This window comes from Pteropus medius, unplaced genomic scaffold, assembly GCF_902729225.1.
Source record: "Pteropus medius unplaced genomic scaffold, Ma_sr-lr_union100, whole genome shotgun sequence".
Classification (NCBI taxonomy): domain Eukaryota; kingdom Metazoa; phylum Chordata; class Mammalia; order Chiroptera; family Pteropodidae; genus Pteropus; species Pteropus medius.
The window spans coordinates 3,615,515-3,641,487 of record NW_024349802.1 but is presented as its reverse complement, the minus strand read 5'-3'; the positions used below and the strand labels follow the sequence as shown (position 1 = coordinate 3,641,487).

Genomic DNA, 25,973 nt, shown 5'->3' with positions numbered 1-25,973 from the left:
CATTTGTTCACATGTGGAGTCATTGGCTCCCCAGGGGTCTCTGGAAAGGCGTATAGGGCCTTGGCCGTCTCTTTCGTGAGCACTGGACAGACTGGCCCGGATGTTCACGCCAGCAGAGCTGGGTCTTAGCCTCTCTCCCACATGACCGCCAGACACCTCCGGTGAGCACAGTCCCACACCGACCTGCCCCTTCCTCTCGGTCCTGGCTCATTCTCTGAGCCCAGATCATGCCCTTGAGGAGGGCACCTTCAGTGAGTTCGCAGTGGTGATGGCCACACCTGCTCTAACAGTGGCATTGCCTTCGAAAGCCTTTGGGAGCCTTCACCCAAAGAACAGCCTCCAGTGGTCCCAGGCCAGGGCTTTCCCTGTTTTAACTGGAGAAAAGGTTGGGAGTAAAGGGGCATGTGGCCAAACCCAACTGAGCAGGTGGTGCCTGCCGGGTCTTGCGTGAATGTACCTGCAGAGCACTTTGAGCAGATTCGAGGTTCATGAAGATAAAAAAAAGCTTACGAAGCAGAATCAGGCATCCTATCCCCACGACATAGAAGAGCACTGTGAATTTCAGAGCATTTGCTAAAATGATGTGTAAACTTGCTATTCCACGTGCTTCTTCCCCAAGTTACCGTGGTGGGGATCTGCCTGCCCTCCACGTGGAGATGGCCACGTGTCTAGAAAACCCGTTGGCAGGCTAATCAGGGGTCATAAACATATTGTTTAAACAGATTAGCTTTTATGTTTGAGATTTGCTTAGATTAAATTACTATGGTTATATAATGAATGATCATTAATGGACTATAATTAACAAAACGGCTTGACTTTTCCTTGTGAAGGCGTTTGCCTGTGACAGGGACCATTTTTCATCTCGCTGAGGCTTCGCATCGGTTGACTCCTTAAGGGTAAATGGGTTCAGTGACAGCCACCGGGGCTGGCATGTTAGTGACCGTCATGGGTGTCGGTTTTCACTGGCGTGTCCTTCTCCAGGGGCCGACTCAGAGGCACGTCCAGATAATCATGGAGAAGCTTCTGCGGACAGTGAACCGAACCGTCATTTCCATGGGACGCGATTCCGAACTCATCGTAAGTGCTCGGTGACACCGCTGCGGTGTTTCGCTGTGGCCTCATTCCCATGAACGTCACTTGCAAACCTCAAAACCCACCTGGACCTTTTCCTTTCTTTTGAAACTAACGGCTCATAGCGAGTGGGTGAAAGGCCTTTGTTGAACAGTCATATATAAAACAGACTCGTTTTCCATGATTTTAAAAAAAATTATGAAAGTCAGAGGGTGAGCAAACCGACCTTTTGGAGACGGAAGCGTTTTGTTCTGATTTTCTCGTTACTTCTGGCAAAGGATGTGTTTTCTTCTACGTGTTCATTTTTCTGGCAGTTTCTCTCTACATATTTATATTTTAGATGCCATTAATAAAACTTTATGACGACGTTCTTAGAAGTAGCTGAGGTACTCCACGTTAGCTGTTTTAATGTCTACGCTAGCGTATTGTCGACATTTCTCTTATACAGATTATCGAAGCATGGAATAGGCTTTTTTCTCCCTATGAAATTTCTAAGAGTGATTTAGACAGTCTTAAGATTTTTATTATGGCGACTTTTTTCCAGTTTATCGCTTTCCTTCTCACGCCAGTTATTCTGAAGTTTGGTTTGTTAGATAATAAATGCACCTGTAGGTCCCATTTAATTTCTTTCGTTTTTCATACATGTTACTAAGTCTGTCATTTAACTAAGTCTGTTTGATGGCATTTCAAAAAAATAAAAATAATAACTTTCCTAATCCACGAACAGAAAATCCGGTCGGAGTTTTCTCTGACAGTCAGATTTGGCACACGGGTCCCCCCTGTGGGGCTGGATTTCTCTCCGCATGTTCTTGGAGTAGAACAAGCGAGGTGCACAAGGCCCCCTCCGACGGCAAGGCGACAGACAGTGTAGCACCAGACCTGCTTTGGTTTCTGTGGCCGGCGTCACCGTAAAGGCTGTGGTTTCGAGTGACTACGATGGGGGCACAGGGGGACATCATCGCTGCCTTGGTGTGTGTCCATCCGGTGTCATCGTGTCTTCTCTGTCGCAGAGTTCAGCACATGTTATGATAAGATTTTCCTTTCTAAGGTATTGTCTCGTCTGGGCTTGGACTGTAACCTGTGTGAATTAGGGAGTAAGAGATCTCCTTGTAAATTGGCTTTTTCCGGAGGGGGCTTTTCCACTGCTCTGTAAACGTAAATGTTTTCTTAATGTTTCTCGTCAGAACTATTCTGTAATCTTGAAATACCTTTGTCAAACTTGGGGGAGACTGAGCCGCCTGGAGCAAGTCCTGGGGTGACTCTGGGCGCTCCCGGCCTCTGCTGATCCTGCTTCCTCGGGGCTGTGCCGTGGTTCCCTTGGAACGCTGTCACCTTGCGGACGTGTGAGAGGGCCTGAACGCGTGACATGTGGCTCGGAGTCAAACTAAGTTCTGTGTCATTCCGTTAAGACTCCCGTTGGAATGGACTGGATTAGAGAGGCTGGGGGTGACACGGTGACACTCTTGGGTTACAGCGAGTGAGCGATGGGCTGTCACGATAGGCAGTTGGGACGGATGGCGGTGTGGAGGCAAACGTCTCTGGTAAGGGGCTCGACCCTCGGCGTGTGTTCGCGCGGTCGGAGCCCGCTGGCCAGCGGTTCATGTGGGGAGAGGGGCGCGGAGGACGCCCACACAAACTTGGACGGGCCCCCGGAGCCGCGACGTTCTCAGACGTGCTCGCAGCTCAGCCACTGGTCCTGACGAAGGCAGAACGCTCGGGCGTGTGGCCCAGCAGGCCTCTGGGAAGCTACTGATGTCTCAGGCATCGTGGTAACAGTGGCAGTGACAACAGCTGCTCTCCCTCGAGCTCTCATTTGCGTGCTGGGCACTGTGCGAGGGATGGAAAGATTCACGTTGGATTCTCTCCTTCACCATGTGTGCGCAGCTACAGAAAATGCCCTAGGCCCCACCGCTGGCGTGGCCGCTCTCGGTCGGAGCCCTGGCTGGCGCCGAAGCTGGCTGTCGCGGTCTCTTCCGTGAGGTGGAGACTCGTGAGGCCGACCTCCTGGTGTCTCCGGAGGTCATGAGGAGGACTCTGAATTGCTCCTGGGTGTCCCCTCCCTGGGGAGGCAGCCGTGCAGACAGCCTGCACCTCTGCTTTCCCCTCCAGTCGTGTCCGTGGGCCAAGGGCTGTGGTCTCCTGGGGTAGCAGGTCCCACCATGGGTTCCTGAAGGGCCTGGAGGAGGCTCTGTGCTGAGGGCCCCTTGGGAGAGTGTGAGGAGGGGCCTGTGCACATTCTCAGGAGTTAGGACATCAGGACCTGCACTTGGTCCTCCCCAGCTGCGGCCTGGCTCCCGCCAAGCACTTGGTGGCGGTCCAGGGCCGACCGCACACATCCGGGCCCGTTTCCCACCTCCCCAACCTTCTCCAGCAGAAGTCTCCAGCAGCAGGAAGCGGATTTAGGACCTAAGCTGACTCCTCCGGATTCCAACATCTCCAGTATCTATAAAAAATCCACAAATTCCACTTGTAAAACTACCAGGCTGTGGTGGGAGGAGTCTCAAACAAACAAAGGATTCTGAGTAAGCTGTCATTGTTTAATGAGCAGTGACAGCTTCAAGGTGTTTTCGGGAAGGGATTTGCCGTTTAGAATGCGAGGTGTTTTGCGGGATGCTTGGGCCGCAGAGCAGTGGGACTGACACGCTCCCCCGCTCGCTGTGCTTGACCCTGTCCCCGGCTTGCTCGCACGAGGACCGAACGTCATCTTCGTCGCTCTGTGAATTTAGATTAGAAGACGATCCGGGGAAAGACCCCTGACGAGGTGGCCCCCAAACTTAATCACTGGGCCTTCGCGCATGGAGAAAGCGCGAAAACAGCTTACAGACCCGTTCGGGGTGAGCCGTAACATTCCATTGTAACCCTGAGATTTCATTCTTCATGTGCTTGTTACTCATTTTTTGCATAAATGGAATGGAAATAGTGTAATATGAATTGGCTTAAAAATTCTAAGGAATCATTGAAAATGGACTCAAAAACGTTAAGAGGCTAAAAAGTGTTGCCTAGATGTCTCACGTAATGATTTATTCCGTGATATTGTCACCAGTAATACTAGAAATGTGACCTCTGTTTGCACTGGAATAAGTTATTGTGACAGCCGTCCTGGTCTGACAGTTTCCCTGTCGATGTATGTGTGTGTGGGAGTTGAGAACCGGCAACATCACGTGTCATTGGAGCGCCCGTGACATACACTGTGGTCCTTTTTACCTATGTCTGTGGTATTCTGTGAAACACTGCGCGGTTTATTGTCTGTCATTTGTTTTAATTTATTTTATACCTTTCAACATTATGTTTGAAATGGGCTATTGGAATATGTCTCGTGTATATGATAAAACTGACATGATCCAAATTATTATACTTTTTTAACAAATAAAATGCCATCTGGCAGGTATGTAGTCGTAGATCATGTGGACGCTTACAACAGGCCCTAACGGAGAAGCTTTGCAGTAACCTTGCCACCCAGTTAAGAGGCTGTTTTATCTTTACCTCAGTGTGGTCTCGTACTGTAGCATCGAGTGACGTGCTTGCTTTCATATTGTCTGATTTCAGATTTTATTTTTCTCTTCGCCTTTGAAAAGGTTTCTAGGCCTTTTGCATTAGATAGCATCGTAGTCTTCGGTAAGTTCTGAGCAGGTGGCCGTGTTGGCTCAGATGCTCTTGTCTTGTGGGCAGGTGGCCAGACCGGAACCCCCACCCCGTGTCTTTGCCGGAATAACCCCTCGTACACAGAGCTGGGTTAAGAGCAGACGAAATGAGTCATACATAGGAATATTCCTTCCGTGACATGAGCTGCTGCTGCTTTCGAATGATCGGATTTATCCTCCGTTAATGGGTCCTTTACAAATGTAATTGAGTGAGAAGGACCTTTAAAGATTTTTCTGTGGCCTGGATTCACACCAGAAGCCTGGAAATGACCGATGCACTAAAAGGGAAATGCCGGCCTCTCCTAAGAAGAGATCCCCGTGGAGAAGCAGGCTTGGACAGGGGACCGGCCTCATGGATCTCCTTCCTGTTCCTGTGACCCCGGGACCTCCTGACTCACTAGAGGCAAGTGATGGAAGTTATTGTTCCCACTCTGAGCACCAGCTGCTGGGGACAGTGACGGGGTGCGGTGTGCTTCATTGCGATGACAGCGTCATTGGCGAGGACGACGCCGTCAGCGAAAAGCCAGTGCTTTCTTCGAGCCTGGGTGGCTTAAGGTCGCCGTGCTCCGTCATCTGGAAGACAGTGTGACGGTACCGGTCTTTCAGCGGAGGGAGCCTTTTTACCGAGATTCGTAACCAGATGTTTTCACAGGGATATGTCTCCACTCCTAAACGTTCATTTTGTGACATTTATTCTAACGGAGTTTATGAATGAATATGCTTTTAAAGAAATGCTATTCTCATATTCATTTGCAAAAGAAAGTAGTACATCACTGAAGTTTCGAAGGAGCGGTGTCTGGATTTTGTGCTGTCTAAACCATCTCTAACGGTGCGATGGGGAGTAAATCCACTTGGCATGTGGCTTTCACGCTGCCATCCTGACACAGGGCGCGTGTCAGCCGTGATGGCTTTGTAAGTTCATTTTTGTTTGTGGCACAACAGTTCTCGCCTGCCTCGGGTTTCTCCGGCCCTAGGATGTTTTTCAAGGTTGGTCACTGACTGTAGATTTACTGCAGAGGAAATAAAAACCACGTCAGTGCCGGGTAAAGTCGCCTCTGCAAATCTTGTGTATGCCTCTCAAACCGCAAAGGTGTCCTAACTTAATTATTGAGCTACTTAAAAGGCGATGTGCTGCTGTCACGTGACCTTCTCATCTGCCAAAATGTGTGCTGCACATTAGAGCTTGATCGGTTAACACTGATACCCAAAACAGAAGGTTATTTCTGAGTCAACAGCTCTTTTCTTCCAGTAAATAAATTGGTTGTACCCTTATCCCCCAGCCAAATGTGCCAGTGGTGGGGATTTCCTGGATAAAAGGAGATAGATCCGTGTAGAAGGCAGCTGCTGTGACCTTCAGGTGACAAACACTGCCTCGCTTAGTAACCAAGTCAAGTTTCATTTGCTGATAAAAACGCTCGTGAAAAATCAGCCCACCAGTGGTGGGCTCGGCAGACGCGCCATGTCGTTGCAACAGGATGGGACAGACCAGCTCACGGCTCGATTCTTGCTTCCCGTTTGTCCTCGCTGTCCCCTACGAAAGGCAGAAAGCAAGCGCTCTGACTGGACGGTGTGTGTTTTGAGTACCGGGGACTGCTGTACCTCCAATGTGCCATGCTTGCGGTGGCACCCCAAGGAGTCCGGTGTCGCGGGGCAGGCTCGCTGTTACTGTTTGCTATTGGGGTCCGCGTGATGCCGGTCCACTTACGCCACGGAGATGGACACCTCTGCAACCTCGTAGGATGCGCGTGGCAAGCTTCTGCCAACTCTCTAGGCTCTATCCAGGATAGCAAGGTTTGCCCACACCTTCCTTCCCTCCCCGTTTATACTCTGCCGGAGCTGGGGGCGGGGGGTCTAAGGTCAAAGGGGCAGATGCAGAGGTCCTGGTCTCTGTCCTCAGAGGCCAGCGACACACCGCCAGAGTACCTGGTGGGCACCTACATGGCACGGTGTCCTTTGCTGTAGCTAGTGGTTTATAAGAGAGGACTTTGAGGCAGCAGCAGTGTATGGCTCACAGGTGATCAGAACACGTGACTCGGAGTGTCCCCCCCAATGCTCTTGGTAGTGCGCTGGGTCTCACCCCCCTTCTGAGCACGGGTCAGCTCATCCCTTCCTTTTCCCCGAGGAACTAGGGAGGACAGTGGGAGCCTTCTGCCACAGCCTACAGTGACCCCCCACCCCCACCCCATCCTCGCAAGTGGGCTCCGTGCCCACAGAGGCCAGGAAAGGGGGTGGGACCTCTCCCTCGGGGAAGGGGTCAACATCGGGCTGGTCTCCACCAGAGAGGGAGGGTGCTCGGCCTAGTGGGGTGCCGGGCTTCCACGCGGGGGACGGAAGAAGAAAGGAAAGAGGTAGCGGGGGCCCCGGGGCCGGGACCCGCTCGGTGGATGATCTAGAGAGATGTCTTCACGGGGCCGTGGCTGGACTCGCCGTGGGGACACTGACGAGCTCACTCCTCCGTCTGAGGTTCTTTGAAAATTAGATGCCAGTTAGGCGAGCCTGCCGTGAGCCCCCGTGGTGCCCCGCTTACTTAAAAAGTCACCTCGTCTTCCTGGTGGCGCAGCCCCTGCCTGCCCGATGCAGGGTCCGGTGGGTGGAGTCCCAGCCAGATCTCAGCCCCACGCCCTCCTCGGCCGGGCCAGGGGACAGTGCCCGCACGTCGCAGCAGCCTCGTCTCTTTTCAGCTGGAATGTCCTTTCTTTCTTATTTTCTTGTATCTCTTGTCACAAATTACCGAAACCACGAAATAAGTGTAATAGCCACACAAATCATTACCTTTGGTTTTTCTTTTTTATTTAAAAATTAATAAAGAATTTAGTGACAAGTATAATAATTTAATCTCTATACGTAATGCCATGGATACATCTACATATGAGGGAACACTGGACTTTTTACCTTGGTTTTGTATCAAAGCTTTTACTTAAATCTTTCTAAGAGAAGAATCATCATCTGTTAGTGACACATTGTAACTGAACTATGAAATGATTTTTGAAAATATTTCTTTCTATTCCGAAGACAGTTTTACTTTAAAGTAGGAATTAGTGTTTCTTAGTCCCCTTTTGACTCTGAAAATTTTGTTTTCTTTTTGGTCTAGACTGCTTTCATACAGTGATGTTATTTTGTTTACTTGGATGTCCTCTCGTTTATACAGATTTATAGCACTAATTAGAAAGCTGCTAATACCCTTACTTCAATTCTCTGAGATAGTTGGGATTCTTAAAACACAAAGAGAGATAACTTGTTGGAAACATTTGTGTAACTTCAGTTAAAAACAGTATAAAATACATGAAACACAGTTTTTAAACTTTATGTCTACATGAAACAATTGCACTTCCTTCAAGGTACAGAATCGACTTGTTCATTCTTCTTTTGCTCAAAAATAGTTCTCAGTTCTGTTTACTGATAGTCAAGGAATTGTATCCTTGTACAGTGTTTCCACAGAAGATGTGTATTTTTCTTTTAATTAAAGCATACATCTGCCGGAGGGCTTGAGGGGCCCCGAAGGGTGTTGACGTGATGTGTACTCTTTGCATTTATTTCAGCCTAAGATCTGATTGCCGATCACTAGGTCCTTGTAGAATCAAAACACTTAGAACTAAAGCAGATTTGCGGTTGCGTCGGGATGAAAATGCATGGCAAGAAATAGCTCCAGTCGGAAAAGTACAGGTGGAGAGATGCTGAGGGGGGCCACTGGACCTTCTGACACCTACTCAGTGAGTGTGCGTGTCGCTCTGGAGTAGATGTGGTACTGCTGGACAGAAGCTTGAAGACAGGGTTTTCTCATATGTTTACAAACGATTCGAAATTTAAGTTGTACAAAAAAAAAAAGGCAAAGTAACCTCCCTACTTCCTATTGTGAAAAGCAGAAATCGATAGACAAAGCCATTGATAGACCAGGGGCTTTAATTTCTATAAAAAGATACTCGGAAAGGCGCAAAAGAGTGAAAATACCAAGGAACTAAGAGTTATATTGCGATGTGTGATCAAAAGGGAATTCTAAGTGTCACCGTTTAGTTAGAAAATACCTAAAAACCTTTGATTCACAGCTTTCCCCTAGGTATTCATCTACTACGACTTACTGATAGGTTAAATGTCGATGCACTAAGTTTGACTGGGAGGAGCAGCTAAACTAAACGCGCAGGCTTTCTTCGAGATGTTCGAGGTTTCCACACTTGCTACAAAGCATAACGCGCTGTATGTAACATCTGCCTGCACTTCCGAGGTGAACAATGTCTCAAAGACTGGTCCACGGAAATTATTTCCCGGGGCAGAGTGTGTACACCTGTGAGTTGTTGGTGACCATATTATCCACTGTGGATCTCTTGTGTGTGTTTTCAGATTCTTGCCGGAATTTGTCAGGAATTTGTCATTTGGCCTTTGGGTACCAAAAGATTAAAAACGAGATCTAAGAAAGCTTAATGTCCAGTAGCTCTGACCCTGTCAACTCGCATCAGGTAAAGGCATGTCCTAACTTTGGGGTGACTCTCGGCTGCTGGCCACTTGGAAAATGAGCAGTAAACATGTCTGGAGATGTGGAGAATGCTAAATTTGAGGTGTCAATGTGACACCGAGATGTGGTCACTTGGCTTAGCGCTACAGCACACGAAGGCAAATATACATAGAGTCACATTTTAGAGATTATTCATGGTCTCTGACCACTTGAAAAAAAATTGTGCTTTCTCCAGAATTTGATGTGCTGAAAATTGCACTCGCCCCCTGCTTATTTGCAAAAAGCAAAGTAAAAATGAAGTCCTTTGCAAACATAAGGCTTGCTTTTTCTTCTCGTTGTTTAAAAAAACATAAAGGCTTGAAAATAATTATGAGTTTTAGCTGTGTACAGAGAGACAGCCTGCCGTTCTGCAGGCTGATGACATAATACTTGCCGATCTGGGGTGGGGGTAGAATTTTCACTTGTCATCTTTGACTACGTAAGTTTCGTTCCGGATTTTCCATCCCACTTCCGCGAACAGCAAGGAGCAGCTGGCAAGCTGCGACACGGAACCCCTTGCTTCTGTTAATTACCTGTTAGTACGAAGGCCTTTTTGGTAAGCAGGGTGAGAACTGGGTGCTACCCAGTCAGCCACAGTTCATTTGATCCTGTTCGTTTTGGAAAAGGGTTTACTTAACTCCGGTGGGTTTTAAAGACGGCCTGAAGACTCCAAACACCACGAGCTTTAAAGAAACCAGAGTTTCCATCTTCCGTGCTTTTTAGATTCAGTTTTGGGTTTTTGCTTGGGAGTCGAGGAGTAAGACTCCGGAGAGTAAGGCGAAGGTGCAACCTGAGTTTCCTCGAAAGGATGTAGATTCCTCAGCACTGGCTGGAGTTTGTCTTCCTGCTGCTTAAAATCTAGCTCCACACTAGGAAGAAAAGAGGGAAAGTAGTGAGTGCTCGGTCTTTCATATGTAAAGAGCCCCTCAGTGACAGCCAAACGTGGTGACGCTCTACCAGGGTCACCATCATTTGTGCTGTGTTTATGATGTCACTTTATGGCCCGGTATGAAGCAGTGGGCTGGACTCTGTTTTAGCTCTGCTGCTGTGATCTTTGACCAGCACGAGGTCGGGGACACCTGTCCCCATCCCAGTTGAAAATCCGTGCATGACTTCTGATTCCCCCAAAACTTAGCTACTAGTGGCCGACGGTTGACCAGAAGCCCTGCCGATAACACTAACGGTCGCTTCACACATATGTTCTGTGTTATACGTATCATATACTGTAGTTTTAAAACAAATTAAGCCAAAGGAAATGTTAAGAAGACCATAGGAAAATAGGTTTACGGTATTTATTGAAAAAAATTCTCATGTAAGCGGACCCGCTCAGTTCAAACCCGTGCTGTTCAGTGCCAGCAGTCTTTCAGATAGGTTTATTTTTTTTTTTTGAAAAATAACTTGGTTTTCTTTGCAAACCTCTGAAATGTTGTTAGTAAACAGTATGTACAGCCAAGCACCACGCAGCGACATTTCCGTCATCAGCGGGCCACGTACGCGATGGCGGCCCGCAAGGTGAGGCTGGAGCTGAACGCTCCCGTCACCTAGCGATGTCATAGGCGTCGTGATGCAGCACGGCGAGTTACCCTCGGGTCCATGGCGATGCTGGCCTTCGTGGACGTGCATGCCACCTGCGTGAGCGTGCGCGGGCTTCGATCCCTGACGCGCGTGATCCCCGAGGACGGTCACGACCGACGCCGTTACGGGCTCGAGCGCACTCGGCGACACTTCTCATCGTTACTTCAGAGTGGACTCTTGCTGCTTATAAGAGAAGCCGCGTGAAACAGCGCCGTGCCACCCTGGCGGCCGCCCCCCGCGTCCCGTGTTTGCCGCCTCTCCTGTCGCATCATTTGCTCTTGTGCTTGATCTGATCTCGTTTCGTGCAGTGACATGCTGTCCAGGCTTGTGGCTGAGAGCAGCAGGCAAGGTGTGCCGTAGGCCAGACCCGTCCCGTACAGCCGGGGTGTGCGGTAGGCCAGACCCGTCCCGTACAGCCTGGGTGTGCGGTAGGCCAGACCCATCAGGTTCGTGTAAGTCGCTATGATGTTCGCTCAGTGATGAAATCGCCTAACAGCGTATGTCTCAGTGCGCGACTGTAATGTGTTTGCTGAAGTGAAAATGTGACACACGAGGAACCCTTTCGCTCGTGCATAGACTGCACACACGTGCTTCATGGAATAAATAGATAACCAAACATGAGGGTTCAGGGTGCATCTCAGCACGTATATGTCAGGTGTGGGAAAGCTTGTTCCTGGGTACCTTTTCTCAAGGTCAGAGAACCCCATTTATCTTACCTGAAACAGTTGTGAAATGAAATGACCTTGGCTTATGTTCTCCTTGTAAAATCTCATCTGTCTGGAAAACTGGTAAGAACCAAAAATATCCAGCGTTGGGGAAAACAGTCTGTTTATCCAGTCAACACCATTGAACGTTACTGAGTTGTTATCAAAGACAGTTTTTCCGGCAAAAACATAGATAGTGTTTGGTGACTCTAACCCCAAATTGTAATTAGGTTGCTGAAGCCGTAGCGTGCAGACGTGCCAGTGGTGATAAACGTTTGTGTTAGATGACAGGATTAAAAATGATTTTTTAAATAGACGTTGTTTCTTATGAAGTTTCTTCCAAGAATGCTGCAGCGCACCTAGAGTCCTCCCTTCTCTCCTCGGCTTTGAAAGGACTATTGTTGGTCTCCTAACCTTAACTCAGACTTAATGGGTCCCCTTGGCATGGGGACAGGACCCCCTGGTCCAGTGTCATTTTTCTGTAACGGTCCCGGTTCGATGAGCCCTGCCTCCCTTCTTACCTGCCCTGTCCCCTGTTACTTGAACCTGGATGCTGCCTTGTGCCAGGCTTCCCGAGAACTCTGCTCTGTGCCGCTCCTACGTCTGGTCTGAATGCCAGACTAAATGTCAGGAGATTTTAGTAAAAGCTCAGCGGTGATAATAATATACAAACTCACAACATTGTACATCCAGTAGAACTGCAAACCATTTATAAACACGAAATCCTATTGATTTAGAGAACCATTAATCCTAGACAAATTTTGACATTTTGGAAAGACAAAACAGGAAAGCTGTGTTATCTGGAGTTCTAAAAACAGGTTCAAGACCCATCTAATGGACCATTTTATGTTTTAAATCCACTGTTCCATTTCGTTTATTGTCAAAGACTATAACACGGAAAAAATTAGAAATTTTGTCGGAGAAGTTTATGGCCAGTTGCCCCCTGCTCCCCAAACAAGACTTTTAAAGGCTCTCTTTGAGCTGTGCCGCAGTGCCCAGGAAGCAGGGGGAAACCCTGTGACTTCATGTCTTGCTAACCTAGACCATGTGATAACGGAGGCCTAGTTCCCCTTGAGGACAGTTGTGAGAAGTGAAAACCTCGGGACGAGCTGCACTTGTGAACACAGCCCCTCAGTGCTGCTACGTGGGGCAGAGAAAGAACAGGCTTCCGTCCCGTCGTCTTCCCTCCATGTCGGGGTGGGGTGGGGGGCGGGGCTCAGATAAGGCCATGTCCTCTTTGAAGCTCAGTTTCCTTCACTTCGGCGATGAAATAATTACCACCCCGACTATCTCACTGAATTAGGTAATGATTCCCCCCAGCACCCAAAAACAAAGTCAGTGAAACGTTTTCTAAACTCTAAGATGCAATTCAGATACTTTGCTGTCCTTATTTATGTGTCGACCACCAATTTTGTAATGCAAATGAGCTAACAGTGATCGAGATGCCTATAAAAGAGTTCTTCAACTCAGATGTTTAACGAGGAAAACAGATTGTGCCGGGAGTTATCCCAGCCAACAGGAGCAACGGAGGGGTTTTATCAAGGCGCCCGGTGACTCCTGAAAGCAGGCCCTGCACAGCACGAGCCCTTCAGCAGCCCAGACAGGGGGCGAGGATGAGATCGGAGGGCGGTTCTCGCATTTCCTGGGCTAACACCACAGTTCCGGGCACCTGTAATTATTGAATTCCCATTAAGCCGCTACACTGGGAATTCTGTCATTAACCAATTCATCACACCGTGGAACCACGACATCACAGAGTGATCTCATCCGTCCTTGTTAACAGAAGGACGCGCCTTCATCTGTCCAGTCGATTCCCGCTGCTGCAGCCGGGAGCGGGGTCTTCATGGTTAGTGTGGGCGGCAGCGAACGCCCGGCAGGACAGGAAATGCCCGAGCGGGGCCAGCCACGTGCCCTCGCGCCTCGCGCCTCCCCGGCCTCTGTCGCCCGCACTGTGAAGTGACGTGCCCTGGGTGTGAGGTGGGGAATGTGCATCGCTCCCTGCACTGCATCCTGCTGGGTGACACTTCTCCCGGGGAGGGAACACGCCCCGTCACCCGCTGACTCAGGAGCAGGCAGCAGTGTCCCGAGGTTAATGGTCCGGCTAACTCTGGCTGTCACGGAGCAGAGGCCCCTTCAGTCTTGACAGCCGGACGGCCAGAAGGAAGCGGCACCTGCTGTCCGGGTCAGAACAGAGGACTGGCACCCAAGCCACCTGCGCCCATTCCAGGCCACTTGGACGCCTCCGTGCATGTCCCCTCCGCCTGTTTAACTCAGCAAGCGGCCCAGGTGGGGCACGGGGAGGCTGCCTGGAGAAGGGGTGATGACCCACTCGGGGCTTCACACACTGATCCGAGTGACTCCAGACCTGGAGACAGGCACTCTACGTGCTGCCTGAGACGGTGTGGGCACTGTCACTGTCACTGTCACTGAAGACATTGCCACCGTCTTCATGGCTGCTCCCCCCACCCCCACCGGGAACACCTACCCTGGCTTATGCCATGGCTGGCCACTCTGTGTCCCTGTGTCCCAGGCACATGTTACTCATTCTCCAGCCATCTTCAGGAATATGCTGGTCCTCGCTCCTTTCTTCCTTCTCTGCACTCACGTGGGTCATTATTTACTTGTTTCTGTATCATTTCGCCTCCAGCCTCCCAAATGCAGGCGCTGTGTGACCAGGGAGGCTTGTCCTATGTTCCCAGCACCTACAGCAGGCCTGATACTCGGCAGTTGCCTGTGTAATATTTACTGAATTCACAAATGGCCGTGGAGCCTTAGGAGACAGATTCTCTCTCGGCCGTCATCCCAGGTGCTCGGACTGCTCAGTTTCGGTCACTGCTATCGTTCTTGTCCCCTCCCTCCTCCTTGCCGCAGACAAACAGGGCTTCTCCCGGAGGCCGCGCTGTGGGACACGCTCCAGGAGCATCGGTGGCCCAACTCTGCCCTATCAGAACTTAACTGATGGCGATTCTGAAGCTTTTTTGCAAAACACACCCCAGGGTCTTTTTGGAGCGTGGTCCTGCAGGTCCACTCCCCACTCCCCTTTTTCTAGAAGAGTCTGGAGTGGGATCTCGGGAAGGGTGGGCGGGGCCAGCAGGGGTGCTTGCGACGCCAGCTGCTCCTGTGCTCTGCTCAGGGGAACCTGGGAATGTCATTTTATTCCCTTCCGTTTTCCCCTTGGGCCGGAGGGCGGCCTGGGCCGGAGGCCCGGGTATTGTTTTGTGCATGCGGCTGCCTCTGAGCTCCGTCTGAGGCGACATGTCTCCCCGTGCTGTTTGGACACGCTTCCCCAGACCAGACTGACGGGGGGTGTGTGTGCGTGTGTGTTTGTGTGTGTGCGCGCGCGCACGTGCTCCAAGCGTATTGTGTCTTAGGACTCGGCTGAGGGTTTACACCGCTTCCTTCCAGCTCGGGGGTCTCAAGCCCGGCAGCATACACGAGGCAGGAGGCTGCTGGTGGTGCTGCCCACCTCCTGCAGGTGCGATCTGCTGTCTAACGCACTGGCAGAGGAACACGCACTTCATCCTGCATGCTATATCTCGGGAAGATAAGCCGCCTGGAAAAAGCCCTGACGTCTTGAGTTTCAAAGCGTAAGCGTGAAGGGCTGAAGCTCGGTGTTCTCCTTTAGTGCGAGGTAAACCATGGGCTGCACACCGAGCTGGGGGAGACGGGATGACCCCAGGGCTGCTGGGCTCGCGTGCGACATGGAGATCCTGGGAGCTCTTCTCCCTGACTCTTTTGTCCGTCCTCACCCCGCCTGCATCCGCCCTCCACCAGACAGCGACCATCCGGCCGAACGCTTTGTGTTGAGAGCGCCGCGCCAACTCAGGCTGGACCGCCACGTGTGCCACTGCACAGCCGTTTGCCGCACGCGGCTCCTTGTGACGGACGGTTAAAGCGACGGGGTGCAGCTTTGGTTTCTTGGCTAGTCTATTTCTCCTAAAAATGGAATTTTTAAGTATGGGGACTTCCTGACAAAATTAGTCTCCTGTACATTTCCAAAGAAATAAGACTCTGCCCTCAGTCTCGGTCTGCTCCGTCAGCTGAGACCCAAGCCTTGTTTTCTCCTCGGAGCCGCTGCCGGGCTTTGTAGTGACACTTCTGCCTGCCACGTCCCTTGATGCTGCAGAGCAGTGGCGTCCTAGCCTCTCCAGCTGATATTCTGGTTGTCTAATGCACTATAAATACTCAAGCCCTGTCGCAGTTTCTTGAGCAAGCTGTCGCCGAATCCTCCAGTTAATTTAAAGGAGAGGTATTTAAAATGTCCCTTTCTCCAGTCCCCTGTGTATAGCAGTTAAGAGTTAAAAGCAGGTGAATTTAGCTCCCCAGCACTTGTTTCTGGAAGAAAACCCAAAGTCTCCGATCTCTCCAGCCTCGACAGAGCTGGTGGGGCGCAGTGGACTGTGGAGCAGGGGCCTATGTTTCTAATTCTCTTTGGATTAGATTGGAGTCCCTTGGCGCTAACTGTGGCTCTGACTCCCGCTCGCCAGTGTGGATAACTCATGTCCCCTTCAGAGGCCTGAGCCTTCTGGGCTGTGAACTGATTGTGGAGAGGCGCTCTCACCCCACGGGGGGCTCCATGGAACAACCACATGGGAGGGGAGACATGTCCGAGCCTGGGAAAGCCAGCACACTGGAGTGTGTGATGGCTCTGACCCTAAGGGTCTGGATGGGAAAGATGGCATTTCCTAAGCACAAGGCTTCATGGCCGTGGAACCAGCTAGAATGCTGCTGGGGAAGCAGCTTCAGTGTGGGAGCTTCGTGTTAGCACCATGGACAACTCCAGTGACGTTCCAGCACCATGGATGACGCCAATGACCTTCCGAGGGATTGGAAGCTAGGTTCTCGGTGCCTGTATGTGCTGCACCGTATCTAGTATACGTGGGTATGTTATATGTCGTGTAGTATACATGTGGCATTTATATAGACAGATATACAGGCGTATAGCTACATGTACATATAAAAATAACGTAGGCATATAAACATATATATATATAAATTACCATTCTAGTAGTTTCTAATATTAATAATTTGTAATTATTAGCTTTTAATACTTTAGACAGAGAAATGACTCATCATCACTTTAAATCCTTCCCTCACCACTACTTAACATAGTAGGCGTGTAATCAGTTTATAGAATTACTGTCAGAAATAGATGGATATTCAATAATATTAATACCCAGATTTTAAGACCTATCCCCTTTTTCCGGTATGCGATGGCAAGGAACTTACAAAACAAAACAAAACACAAACAACGTTAGTCTGGTGTCCTCCCTATGAGTTTTTCTCTGAAGTATCCGAAGTCACAGTTAGACAGAGTCCTTTGTGACCACATCCTGGCTCTTTCCCAGCCCACACTGCGGAGGACTCATTCTCCTTTTATGCTTGACTAAAGCTCCATCCTTGGCGTCTGTCTGATCTGTGACTCTCTGCAGTACAAACGCTGATCTGGCATTCAGGCCTTGTCTAAGTGCCCGGGTTTGAGGGCCAGCCAGATGCACCAGGATCGGGGACCACGCTCCGGCCTCCTGTAAACTGTGAGGTTGAATCAGAAATTCTCAGGCCCGTGGTAATTTACCAAGTAGAGAAGGAATCAACCAGTCACTACCAGGAGCGTCATATGTGTATCAAGCATATCTTATGCCACAGACCTAGCAAGCCACAAAGGTCATACCTTGTAATTAAAAGAGTGAGTACTTAGCAAGTGTCGCCTGTCACTGCACCGCTGTCCTTGGCCTCATTGAAGAACACGCAGCCTCTGACGTTTGGCCAGGAAGTGCATTGTAACTGAAAACACATGACTGTCCAAAACTGGCTGCAGTGCATCTCGCAGGTGCCCAGAGGTGGAGCACCAGGTCAGGCGACTTGAGTGGGGTTCACCTCATCTGCTTTCTTCTGCCCAGAGAGGCAAATGGTTTCGTGGGGTCCCTGTGCTGGAGCTAATGTGCAAAGCAGCCCACCCCTCTGAGCTCCAGCCTGGAACCGTGAGTTCCACGTGCCCTAAAGAGCTCCCCCATCTAGTCTGCTGTGAGCGGAGAGGCGTCCCCACTGAAATGAAGCAGCGAGAGTCTCGTCACATGGCCCAGAAAGCCATAGGCTTCTTGCATGTATGTGATCTGTGCTGTCATCAGTGACCTGTCTGGACCCTGGGCTCCCCGCAGAACCCCCAGCTTGTCCTTTCTGTGAGAGCGGTTCTTTCAGGATGACCGATGGGCGCAAAGGGTCAGCCCAGTGGCCCTGGCAAACACCGTCTTCTCTGGTGTCCATGGCCCCCGAGGGCTTTCACGGGCTCCAACTCAGGGCGCCGTGGGAAGGACTGGGTCCTGTGTTTAGCCCATAGAAAAGTCCATAGTCATTTTAAAAATGATCTACCTTGACTTCCTGATGAACTTGAGAGCGTGACACTTTGCTGCTGTGTTGGACAGTGGTGAGTGAGCCTTAACGTCGTCACCGAAGGTGAGGGTCTCAGGAGCGTTATCAGCATAAGCAGCCCTTCTCTGACGAGGGCTTCATAAATAATAGGGTGACATGAGGGACCACCTGTCAGTTTCACAGCTGTGATCAGTTTACTAGCATCGAGGAAGTCTCAGGGTTATGCATTAAAATCAAGATGTTACTTCAGGTTACTAAAAGGCTACTAAACTTTACTTAATGCTTGCATATTGGGGAAAAAAGAGATGTCATATTTTTAGAATTCTAATAGAATAGAAAAAATCTGAATTATTGGCTTCGGGAATTTTCAAGGAGAATTTCGAGGTCCGTTCATTCTTTTTTTCTGGCTTTTAATTTACCTTATTTAAAAAATAAAATTTTCCCTTACACCAGAGCAGCGTTGCCTAGGGCTTCATCCAGGGGACCCTATCCGTCGTCTCGCTCCTGTCCCAGCCCTCACGGTAAATCGTGCGAGCAGAGCGCTAAACGTTAGACGAAAGGCTGGTTTCCTCCCCGTCAGTGCCTGTGAAAGAACTGAATACGCACAAGTGGCGGGAACTGAAGCAGGCCTGGGAAGGGCAGTCCCAGTAGGAGAGTCACTAAGTGACAAGAGCCGCGGAGAGTCCACTCCAAGGGGCTCTGGACAGGCTGGACTGCGCCGTCTCTGCCTGCAAATGCCATCACCTCCGCTAACAGGCTTCGCTGGCCACGAGGCCCGCGTCCTGGTGCCGTCGTGGGGGTGTGCCACCCTTGCCAGCTCCCTTTCTGCGGGACGCCAGACTCTGCACCTCGCACACTCGTGTTTGTCCACCATCTTTGCAGCCTTGTATTTTGTGCCCTTGTTGGTTATACAGCGATTAAGCAGGGACTATTTGAGAAAATGAAGCCCATTAATTCTGCGAATTCCTCGTTCATGCTCATAATGTTAGGATATCTTACTCATCTTTTTTGAAACCCTCTAATTACTTTGGAGAGAAACTTGCAGAATTTAGGAGCTTCCTACTTGATAAGCAAAGACTGCAATGTACTGGAATGTTCCCCAGCTGCCGTGAAGATGAGCAGGGATGTTTTAGCTTCTCTCTCCTCGTTGCTGCTCATTGTCCCCAACACTAGCCTGGGGGTGGGTGGGGGAGACAGGGGGCTCTATGGAACATCCCTAAACCCTCCCCAACATGACATCCTTGCACCATGATCCTGTCTCTTCTGAGTCACCTGTGCCGTAGGTCCATTATCCCAGCTTCCTTCAGCTCCTCCTCTTGTGCCTTTCGTCACTGAGTCCGTGGCCAGCACCTCCGGCACAGAAGGATCCTTGTTGTCAGGGCTGTATTATACGGCGTCCTCTGGCATGGGGGTGTGTTTGGGGTTGTCTTCAGCCAGATTGCAAATTCCTTCCCATCTCCCAGTGTCCGGTGCAGAGCCTGCCATCTCGGAGGCCCGTGACAAATGCTCGCTGAAGAAATGCACACAAAGCATCAAATGGAAAGGGGGTGGCTGTTTTACCAGAATGGTGGTTCAGAATCCCGACTCTGCTTCAGCATCAGTGGGTCCTGTCAATGATGGCAGGATGGCAGCAGGGCGTTCCAGAAGCTCCCTTTCTCTGTGGTGTTGCAAACAAAAGGCTGGGCACCCATCAAGTCCCCAGCCCCCTCCTGGACCCTCTGCATAATTAGTGTCACGTGAGGCCAGCTGTGTGGTGGCCTTGGTGATACAGAAATGAAGCAGGTGTGGCCTGTGTCCTCCTGGAGGGTACAGTCCCTCCAGGCCTTGGAGCTAGTGGTAAGAATCCTAACACTTCACAGGAAAATTTTAAATTCTTGTAAAGAGCCTATTTGATGATAATCTGAATCAGCATCATTATTATCTGTTGGATCTTGCTTTCCTTCCTTTCTGAGTTGAGGCTAGCACATGCCATTCTCAGAAAAAGTACAGTTTAGAATTCAAGCGATTTTGTTGTATTATTTTACAAATTAACCACTTCCGTGAGGGAGGAAAATGCTGGTTTGTCAGTGGGATGTCTCATTGCTTCTTTCTGCACCAAAATCCGAACAAAAAAGACACGTGACTCATCAGATTCGTCTGAGGAGAGAATTACCAAGATAGGCTGGGCACAGAAGATTTCAGCTGCTAATGAGCAAAGATTATATTAGTAATTTATCCTTCAAACATTTTCCAAAATAATTATAGCGTCCTTTGACAGGAAATGCAGATGATAATCCAGAAAGGTTTTACTAGGGAAAACTGAAACTTGTATCTCTCTTCATCTTCATTCCGAGATGGCCTGGGGAATTCCACATTCCCGGTTACGGAAAATGCCATGTGTGACGCTCAGGGTCTCCGTGGGCCAGTGAGCCGGGCGGTCCATTCACCGTCCAGAGCAGCTGTTTGGCAGATGGAGGCCGATGCTCTTCTCCTGAGAAAGGCCCGACTGTCCACACGTTTCCCTGCGTGTGCACTCTCAGACCCAGAGCTCTCGTAATTGTAAATCTCTGACTCCCGAGATCTCAGAGCGCGTAGGGATCTGCCGATCCCTCGGTGCCATCCTGCCTTAGGGACTCGATGGGCGCCCCACCAGGCAGAGAGCGGGGCTTCAGCCCTGTCCTCTGTGGCACCCGGTACCTGAGCATCTTTGCTACCTGCTGCTTGTGGCACTGGCCGCCCTGCCCCCCAAAACCGCTTCCAGACCTTCTGCCCTTTTGACGTTTTTCCCAAGTCATGCATATTTCCACAATAGACTGATTTTTTTTTACAGAGAAATTCATCCCGCCAGCCATGCAGAGGCGCACGTTTATTACGGGGCCATGTTGACAGATCCCTGGCAGCTGCGTCTTGACCTTGGCCTCGTTCGCATGCCCTGCGCCGAGCGTTAGTGGGAGCGTGGAGGATTGTTAGCCACTCAGAGAGGATGACTGGGTTTAGAGTGAAAAGCGGCGTGTACATGCGCGTCAGGCGGGGCCGCGTTCTTAGACTTCCAGGGCTCTGTTGCCAGCAGACAGGTACGGCAGATGCCACGTGTGGATGTGGCAGTGACGGTGGCCCCTGGTGTTCTTCCAGTCTCGGGCCGGCCACAGTCCTTTGGCGTTTCAAAATTTATTTTGAAACTCCTTTAACCTATTCAATCCCGAAGTGCTCCAAGCATCCCACGGGAAAGACCAAGAATAGTGGCAGAGATGGTGATGCGGAGACTCACAGGGACATTCCCGAAGCCTAGGATGCAGGCCTTGGTACCCAAGCCACTGCAAGACCCTGACTTTAGCTAAGCTTATGCTTTCAAATGGGACCCTCCATATGCAATTGAAGGAGGGCTTGTTCCCTCGATGAGAAGAAACAGACTTTAATCACAAAGCCTTTGAAATGTGCACACTTCCCGGCTCGCTCGGGTCTGTACTCTGAGCTGCGGTGGCTGCCCACGTGCACTGCTGCAGGTCACCCGAACCAGTGATTCCTCCTGCCCAGGGCCTGCTGAGTTCTTAGTGCTTGTCACCAAAGAAACCTTTGCTCCTCAAGACGCATTTGGCATTTGAGGATCGAATCGCAGGAGCGAGGGAAAGCTGGGAGGTCACCAGGCTGAACCCCCACTTGCTCCCCTTTCTCTTTGGCCCCGGGAACCCCGAGGCGTCTCATCAGTCGCCAGGCATCGGGACAGACTCACGCGATGCGAGTTGCTCTTCATCCTCTCACGTCGGTCTTTGGCGTTTGCGTAGCATCATAATAGTCTCCTTGTCCGAAGTGCTAGATTCACCACCAGCACCCTGTGCCCCCGAGACGTAACTGACGCCCACACAAGGCCCTGGCCGACAGGCTTCGCTGTGTCTGACTCGTGTTCTCCTCTCCTTACCCTCAGATGGCATGCTCACCGAGAGGGTGGTGCGTTTGGGTCTGTTTATGCCATTTGCACCCATCATCGAAGCGATGTGACTTCTCTGAATGTTACGTGAGCTGACGCCACGTAACTGAGGCAGGTGAGACTTATCTGTGAGTGAGATGCTTTAGAAGGGTAGCGGGCCACAAATTATTGAGTGTGCAAAACGCAGGGGCAAATCGGCATCCAGAAAGATGCTTGAGTCAGATTCCATCACAAGGCCGTTCCGTGTCCAAGGAAAATGGGCGTAGCTCATGGAAGCCACCTTGGAACTCCAGTGGGGGTCCCCACGTGCACCGAGAACATCTGGGCCTGCCCCCGAAAGACTGGCATAGCCCAGAACCAGGTACATGAAAGATCTCAATTTGGATGGTTCAAATTAGAATAACACGTTTCAGGCTGTGGTCTTTCTCTCTTTTGGCTTGTTTTTCAGCTGGTTGACCAGAAGTGAGTTTTCACTCCTCTTACATCTAAATGGCTCAGAAAACTCCCGCCCACTCTCAATAACCATTATAAGAGTAACTGTTAACTTCTCTATTGACATATAACATTGCCTGCCCAGTTAGTAACTGTTAATTTTTAATTACATTCAACTTAAAGTGATAGGAAAACTGGGAAACAGAATTCAGCGAGCTGCGTAAGTTTGTCTTGGCAGTAATATCGAGATCTCTGTCTGAGTTAGTAATTGGAGGACTGACTTTGTGAGGTGGGGGGCCTGGGGGTCCAGCTGAAATGTTTCCTGTTTTCCAGAGCCACTTATTTAGAGCAGAAGTTTGGGGGTGGGAACTGTTGTTGTTCATCACTCTGACAGCAGAGATTTTAAAATACTTTTCCTAAAAGAGAGATCGAAAACTCGGCTGCTTCTCTAGCACCATCCTCCTGGTTAGGGGGCTGCTGTGCGTCGGGGAGGTGTGGCTGTGGAGGGTCTCACCTCTGTTCAGCCTTAGCAGACACCGCCAGGTCAATCTGAGTGCTCGCAATGGCTCATCCCGTCTACCTGCCGAATCTTTGCTAAGTTCTGGCAAATCTCTGTGGTGCCAGATGGACACACGGTTCTTCGAGAAGCAAGCCAGTGGCTGGTGTTTGGGATTCCTGCAGGTGTCGGTCGATCCCGTTCTAAATAGTAACTAGTCAAGGACAGTTCCCGAAAAAGATGAATTCTTGTCTTTCATGGGCTTGTTAAATCACTTTTAATATCATTTTTCATGCAAGTTACTTCTGGACTTTGAGGCACATCTATTTAAATTACTTCAGTCACACTGGAGAGTGTTTGAATACTTTTTTTTTTTTAATCACCCACAAGACGTTTAAGTGGGTTGATGCTCCTCGCTGCTGTGGACCTTCTCTAGAAACCTCCGCTCACTTCTCCGCGGCCTTCGAAGGCTGGGTGAGCTTGCGCTCCCACCGCGGCGACAGCTGGACTGGGAGGATGTCCGCATCTCTCACTTCTTTTCCCAATGGCCCCAGTGAGTGCGGGATGACCGTGTGGCAGTTACTGCGCTTCACTGTTGATGCAGAATTCTCTCCCGCAACGTGAATGCGGTGAGACATCCCACTGACCAGACTTCTGGGACGAGTCGCTGAGGGGTTCCCGCTTCCCCGCCTGCCGCCCGGAGCCCTTGGCGTTTTGCATGTGACTTCTGCTAGACCTTAACTGGTGACGGTTCCAGCAAAACAGGCTTTCTCAGCGTTGGCCTTTTGGACCAGGCGACTCCGTTGTGTCGCAGAGGCTGTCCTGTGCATTATGGGATGTTAGCTGCATCCCTGTTCTCTACCTACTAGATGACAATAGCCCGTCTTTCATTGTGACAGCTGAAATGTCTCCCTCCCGACCTTGCCAGATGTCCCCTAGGAGGCAAAAGTGGACCCTGTTGAGAACTTCTGCCATAAGGAATGTGATAGCGTGATACCCAGTGCTCATGTGTGCCCCTTAGTTTCTTCTGCACTACAAGGTCACCAGGCGACACGACTGCTTTCAGAGCCTCTAGGGCCCTGTCTGAGATGTGTGCCTTGATTAGAGACGTGCCATGGGTCCAAGATGGTGTAGACTCAAGCTTTTTGCTATTTTTAAAGCCTCTTCTCGTCTCGACATTCTTAATTAGGAGGTGGTAACTGTGGCGATCTCTTAGAAGGTGTATTTGGAGTGACAGCGGGGGTCCCGTCACACATTTTTCGGTATGCAACTACGCACTCAGCATTGTTTTTCATAATTTGGCAAATCAACTAAAATCGTTCTTCAGGCTTAATTTTTAAAAAATGAACTAAATCATAACATCTCTTATTGCTCTCATAGTCTGTTCGTGAGAATCACATTTCCAGAAAGAAGAGAGTAACCTCCGAAGGTCGCGATCGCGTCTTAAAATCCTGAATAACTGCCAGGGAACGAACGTGACTTTTGCCCATTTAAAGTTTCTGCTGTATTCTTATCGATATGCAGAATCTAAACTAGCTTCAAACTAAAAACCACAAAGACCAGCTGTAGGGGCGCAGACGGGAGACTGCGCCTCAGCCCTTGTGAGTCCCCAGGAAATAAAGTGCACGTTTGCTGGGAGCAGCTGGGTCACCCCGCGCCGTGCCCAGCACATCCAGAGCGGCTCCCCACCTTTGATCTATTTCACCAAGGGCCTGGCATTTCACGACTTTTCCAGAATATGCAGTACAGTGCTCACGGCTGTTGGATTCCGAGAGAGCAAGCCATCAAACATACACCAACTTTTGAAACCGCTAAGATACATTTGCAAGGTAAATGCGTTCAAGCTCTCCCTTGTCCCGTGATCACACGCTGGGGGTCGAGTATTTAGAAAGGAGCATAGAATTACGGTCAGGTAACATCCTCTACTGTCTGTCTGATACAATCATCCCAGCATGGCCCCCGATGATGCTGGCATTTGTGGGTAAACATCATTCGTCACTCATAATAAAAAAGCGGGAAGAGGAGAATGTTAACATACCTATAGATAATACATGCACTGTTCCTGCATGTGTCACAATTAGCTGTGTCTTGCCCAGTCCGATATGAAAGCCTACAAGATAAGAACAGGAGAGCATTACAAGTGGTGGCTGGTGGTCGCTGGCCTTTCTAGAGCAGACGCCTCGAACCGGTTGCTTCCCCAACGCCAGTGCTCGTCACGGTAATGGAAACTGATGGATGCGTGTTTCCCGTTTTGCTGTCGCTGTGTTTACACAACCATTGCAACAGCTACCGCTCGAGATGATATTGAAATTAAATTGAGAATGTGAACGTAAGCTACTGGACGAAGTAAATAATCTGATTTTGTTATAAGCAGAGGGAATTTGGGATGTTTCAGTGAAGCTTTCTATTTGTGGTGTTTTACAAAAAAACAAAACAAAAAAAACTTGGAGGGAAAACCAACCCGAGATGCTGAGGTGATGGCTTGTTTTTGCCTCACAAGCTGTTGGCCTCCAGGAGCAGGGGTCAGCAAACTAAAGCCCTCGGGCCAAATCTCACCTTTGGCCCGACTTTGTCCAGCAAGCTAAGAATGGATTTGACGTTTTAAAACGGTTAAAATAAATCGAAATAATAGTATTTGGAGCACATGAAATATAATGAAATTCACATTTCAGTGTTCATACATAAAATTTTAAATTGGATGATAAAAATTGTGAAAATATTGATATCAATACTGATACAATATCCCTGATTTTGCCTCTTGGTTTGTAAATCCTGGAATATTTACTCTGGCTTTTCGGAGGAAAAAATTTGCTGACCCCTGTGGTAGAATGTCACACGGCTGCCGTCACGCCTGCTGATGTGCTGTCCCTAGCTGCATTCTCTGGTGAGCTCTGCAGCCCTGTGAGACCGCAGATTTGGGGCAGGGGGTGGGGGTCGGAGTGGAGAATGCAAATCTCTCCTTAAAACCATCAAGTCTTTTCTGGAGCATATCATGGAAGGTTGTATAAACTTAAAGGTCTGATGATAAGAGCAGGCCTTAAATATCTCTCAGCACAGTCACCCCAGGAAACTAGTTTAGGGGTGCCTTCACAGTTTCTTTTAGCCACTTTGCCTGCCCGTTCCTCTCTGATATTTTTAATGCGTGGGTATGTCTTTTCTGAATATTAGTTTGTACCCAGAGACAAACATGATAACCAGAATCTGTTAAATCTGTGGCAGAAGAAAAGCTTTCATCTGAATTGGCTTATACACACTTTGGGGGTAAATTTACATTTATAGAGTCACTTAACATAGT

At 49.7% G+C, this 25,973-nt stretch overlaps 2 protein-coding genes across 11 annotated transcripts in view; one reads left to right on the top strand and one right to left on the bottom strand.

Annotated features, from left to right (window-relative positions):
- DOCK1 (dedicator of cytokinesis 1) overlaps positions 1 to 25,973 on the top strand; it is a 413,576-nt gene that overhangs the window by 166,287 nt on the left and 221,316 nt on the right. For all 5 annotated transcript variants that reach the window (XM_039835995.1, XM_039835996.1, XM_039835998.1 and 2 more), the window contains one exon: positions 982 to 1,077. In XM_039835995.1, coding sequence (XP_039691929.1) covers positions 982 to 1,077 — 96 coding nt within the window. The remainder of the gene's footprint in view (positions 1 to 981; positions 1,078 to 25,973) is intronic.
- INSYN2A (inhibitory synaptic factor 2A) overlaps positions 7,478 to 25,973 on the bottom strand; it is a 56,021-nt gene continuing 37,525 nt past the window's right edge. For 2 of the 6 annotated variants that reach the window (XM_039836000.1, XM_039836001.1), the window contains exons 3-4: positions 24,717 to 24,788; positions 7,478 to 10,067 (exon numbers count right to left, since the gene is read on the bottom strand). In XM_039836000.1, coding sequence (XP_039691934.1) covers positions 9,884 to 10,067; positions 24,717 to 24,788 — 256 coding nt within the window. In that variant the 3' untranslated portion in view covers positions 7,478 to 9,883. Of the gene's footprint in view, positions 10,068 to 19,118; positions 19,357 to 19,495; positions 19,936 to 22,601; positions 23,501 to 24,716; positions 24,789 to 25,973 lie in introns of those variants that run through there. The other 4 variants (XR_005647210.1, XM_039836004.1, XM_039836003.1 and 1 more) reach the window with 4 other exon arrangements.